General features: G+C 39.9%; 2 protein-coding genes across 2 annotated transcripts; one reads left to right on the top strand and one right to left on the bottom strand.

Moving 5' to 3' along the window:
• Positions 1–324: 324 nt before the first annotated feature.
• Positions 325–1,410, top strand: LOC128740347 (uncharacterized). Its single transcript, XM_053835886.1, has one exon. It carries the CDS (start codon positions 325–327, stop codon positions 1,408–1,410), a length of 1,086 nt encoding a protein of 361 aa, XP_053691861.1.
• Positions 1,411–3,001: 1,591 nt separating this feature from the next.
• On the bottom strand, positions 3,002–4,286 carry LOC128743393 (transmembrane protein 138). The gene is made up of 4 exons (XM_053839957.1): positions 4,078–4,286; positions 3,949–4,021; positions 3,700–3,874; positions 3,002–3,644 (listed from the first exon to the last, which is right to left on the bottom strand). Exons 1-4 carry the CDS (start codon positions 4,209–4,211, stop codon positions 3,538–3,540), a joined length of 489 nt encoding a protein of 162 aa, XP_053695932.1. The 5' UTR covers positions 4,212–4,286; the 3' UTR covers positions 3,002–3,537.
• Between the last annotated feature and the right edge of the window lie 242 nt (positions 4,287–4,528).

Here is a 4,528-nt window from a genome sequence, read left to right as displayed (position 1 = left end):
CTAGGGCGACGAAGAAGGTTCTGTTTCGGTACGTGCCAGTGACTATACGGTAAGGGGAAGCAAGTGAAAACCTATGCTTTCCTCGATGAGGGATCGTCGGCAACCTTAATGGAGCACAGCCTACAAAAAGAACTGGATCTAGTAGGAAATCCTTATCCACTATGTCTCGACTGGACGAGTGGTTTGCAACGAAAGGAAAACGAGTCAGTGATGCTGGCTCTCAAGATTTCAGGAGTAAATGACGCCAGCAAGGTATTCGAGCTTCCAGAGGTACATACTGTTCGGGATCTGTCTCTTCCAAAGCAGTCTTTGTCAGTTCCGACGATGACCACCAGGTATCGCTATCTTGAAGGTTTACCATTGGAATCCTACGAAGGTGTATCTCCACGAATCCTAATAGGGATGAACAACTGTCGATTGGGCCATGCCCTGAAAAGCGTAGAAGGAGAGGAAAATGAACCGATGGCGTGTGAAACCCGCCTTGGCTGGATAGTATATGGACTCTGCACAATGGAATCCGCGGTGGTAAACGCTAAATACAGCGGTCATCACAGTTTCCACATTAACCTGCGGGTTGGAGAGGTAATGAACCCGAGCTTAGTCTTGAAAAGGTATACTATCGAACCACCAGGAACCTCTGGTTCATATAAGCTACCAACTTCGAAGGATGAAGCATGTACGTTGCAAATCTTGTCTACGGAAACACGTGTGGCGGGTAACCATTACGAGAGTAGCTTACTGACTAGCGAGTTCCCGAAAGTGCATAACGACGAAAGGCGAAGTTCTAAGTTCGATGATCTTGATTCAAAGTGGAGGCTCTACTCCCCAACGGTTCCAAATTTTGGCGGCTGCTCGGGATGCTTGGAACAGTCTGTCAAGAGGACCCTCAACGATCTGAACACCTTGCGCGTGCCCCCTGACGAATTCCTGCGTTCCATGCTAATGGAGATTGAAATAATACTAAACTCGCGACCGCTCACTGACATACCGTCAGATAACGATACTGAACCCCCCCTAATACCGAACCGTTTTCTGTTAGAGTCGTCTAATGGGAGAAAGCCCCCGATCAGTCTCGACGATAGACCTGTTGTTCTCAAGCACTCTTGGACGATGGCCCAGCTGTACACGGACATCTTTTGGAAGAAGTGGCTGAATGAATACCTACCTACTTTGACCTGGAAGACGAAGTTCCAGTCCATAAAATCCATCGAGAAGGGCGATCTTGTGCTGATCGTCGACTGCAATCTCCCAAGGAACTACTGGCCACGAGGTCGCGTGGTGGACACCGTCTTGGCTAAACACGGACAGGTTCGCCGAGTAATCGTCCAGACAGCGAGAGGAGTTCTGGAGAGACCAGCGACCAAGGTAGTGTTGCGAGACGTCGGTGCAATGGAAGGTAAGCCACAGTGACGGCAGTGGCGTACCGAGGGGGAGTGTCACAACCCTACGGGATGCGACGCACCTTGCGTCCATGCACATTGTTCAACACAACACAACCCTGCTCCGAATTGCCAACTGTGCTCGCTTGACGGACGACAGACCGTAAGTAGAAGAAAAAGGCAAGTCATCAAAGTGCGATTGCGGATGTATAACAAGCCGAAAATGTGGTTACAATTAATTATTACTAAATGTTTGATTATCTTAGAAGTTTCAACTTAACGCTAAAGTCATTACGTGCTAATTATTATATACTTATCGTCATCTAAACCTAAATTGATTATTATATGCTAGTTCCTAGTGGCTACTTACATACAAAGGTAAAATTAAGATTTGCTTATATCCTAACCTAAGCTAACACATGCAATTACAGTACTTAAACCTACAGTACGGATATAGTACGGACTTGAGGAAGGTAGAAGAAGACTAAACGTGAGTAGTTACATGCAATCCTAAATTTAAATCTAATTGTAAATGCTTGATCGTTATATTATTTGCTTGAATTGAAAGTCGATACAGTAACTGATAATTCAATATCTATTTGGTTCTACCCTCAAAGGGATTTTATAACGCGCTTCACATCATCATCAAATATACGTGTTACAAAACCGAAAACAACCTCTTCTCTATCCCGTCCAGTTGCTACTGCAACAGTGACCAAATCCAAGATGACCACCAAAAAATTTAATTTTTACTTCAGGAACTTCAACCTGTTCTTTTTCTTTACAGAACTATGCCATTTATTAGTTGTTTCATTGCAAATTTAGGAAACAATTAACCATTTACCCATTTAACCATTTAACCAATTAAGTTCCAATCAAGTATAAGTTTCAATATTTGAAGACCTCACGCGTCGTTAATGGCCCCGTTTCAACGAAAATTACTCAATTAACTTTCGTATGGAATTTCTTTGAAACAACCCTGTATTTATTAATTAACTGATGATTTTTAATAATTAAAAAGCGTAAAAACAACAACAAATATTGTTTATATGGATCGAAGTAAAATATATAGCCATACCCAGGAAAAACATTTGGTTGGACTGATATGCGATTATTTTTAAGATTGAACAATTTGTCTTCATATTTTTTGGAATAAAAACAGCTTTTTTGTATTCTTAATGGATAGTAAAGCAAGAAAAAGAGAGAATCTGATATTTAACTCAAAAACGATGAAAATGCATATGAAACTGATATGCGATTATAGCAGCTAAGATTCCATAATTCTAAGCATACAGCAACAAGGGTTGGGGTTAAAACCAATATGCTGAATTCGAAGAAAATAACACCTGATGCACGGTAACTGGTATATTCATGGTAATTAAGCTGATCGACGTAAATAGCTAGATAAAGATTAATAATTAAAAACAATTCAATCGGGGGATTACAAATTGAAGAAGATATAGTTCGAAATAATTAACAAACGAATTTTCTTTAGCAAAAGAGAACGTTGCGGTGGTCCTTTACTAGTGTAGGTATCTTTCAAAAATTAAGTCTTTTATAGGTTGAGAAAATAACTTCTATGTTTTATTGATATGTTCTAACAACCAATTAACCCTGTCCGATGTTACAATTCTTTAAATCAAATGTTTCGATAATTCTCGAACTTGCTTCACGAAACGTGAAATTTTTCACATGACTGATTTAAAGTTCAGTGCCATCGATTCAAAATCGTTACAATCGACTTGTTAATCGAAAACGCATTTTACTCCATTCGAAGTGTGTGACAAAATACTACGATTCTGCTATGTTGGTAATGCAAATCGTCTCCGGTATTTCCTTAGATAACACCACAATCACTCCAATCACCGTATTGATGAACAGTGGGAAAATAGAAACAGAACTTTTCCCAAGTTCTGTTGCCGGACACGTTAGATTTGACATAATCTATGTATGATTGTGTGATTCACGTCAAAGTTCCCTTGCTTTTTGAAAAGATCTCGCTCTCTGATGGATGTTCAGTAACAAAAAACAAGCACAACTAACAAATAGGCATCTAGTACAACTACACGTTTCCTGTTGATCGGGAGTAGTGCTAAAAACTGAACCTTCAAGAAAGTAAACTCCACATTGAACTAAAGCGAGTTTTGCATGTAACTTTCTATTTAATGGCCAGCTGGGAAGTAATCCAGTCTAAATTCTCATAGTAACGAGGATCGCTCATTTTTAATGCTGACCGTTTGTATAGATAGTAGTAAAGTGGTGAGACTAAAAATAAAAAGAATAAGTTAGCGATAGAAACGAAGCACTGCACTAAACCTACATAATCTTTGCACGATGAACAATGCAGTTAACGCCTTTGGCCATTGAAACAGATATGGCGACTTGTTATGGTCGACTACTTGCCAGGCATGAAGACTAATGCATAGAAGAAAGTATACCATTGCAACTAGCAAAGGAATCCGGAACTTCTCATATAACAAGTGAGCCATGCCAGCCTGAAAGCATAAAAGTATTAATTAACAACACAAAGTAATCAAAAAGTAAGTTTAAAAAGTTCTATAAAACGCACCTGGTAAACATATGTCGAATATAGACTGAAAATAATTGCGGTAAGCGATAAAATCAGACAGACATCTTGAGCCCTAAAATGAAAAACTGAACTTCATTTGGATCTATGAAAAATCGATAAATAACTCACAAGAACAGAAAGATGATTGACACCTTATCCCCGCGAGCTAAATAGGAAAAACTATTGATTCCTAAATCTACACAGAGAAACACCATTTGAAAGAAGAGCAATGAAGCGTATCTTTTCAGAGATAATTTAAACATTTTTAAACTTTTCAGAACTGCAATCCAATTGACGTTTTTGTTCACCAGCGTACCGTTTTCAAAGGACTTGCATCGTCTTACGCACGCCTACGCCTACGTAAATGTAACACCTTCGATGCGCGGTGCGCCGCGAAACCAATGAAACCCATCAGCTGGCGGGGCTGGTGTGGGGATGAAAAAGCCGTGAGCAGAACAGAGACAGCAAGAAAACAAATTTCGGTTGCGTATGTGTTTGTATACAGGTTTGTATATACGGTATATACTTTTTATCGTCTTTCGTCTCCTTGCTATGACATTTGTATTTCCGGAAGATGGGT

This window comes from Sabethes cyaneus, chromosome 3, assembly GCF_943734655.1.
Source record: "Sabethes cyaneus chromosome 3, idSabCyanKW18_F2, whole genome shotgun sequence".
Lineage (NCBI taxonomy): Eukaryota > Metazoa > Arthropoda > Insecta > Diptera > Culicidae > Sabethes > Sabethes cyaneus.
The sequence above is the reverse complement of the archived record's forward strand: the minus strand, read 5'-3'. Positions and strand labels throughout refer to the sequence as shown.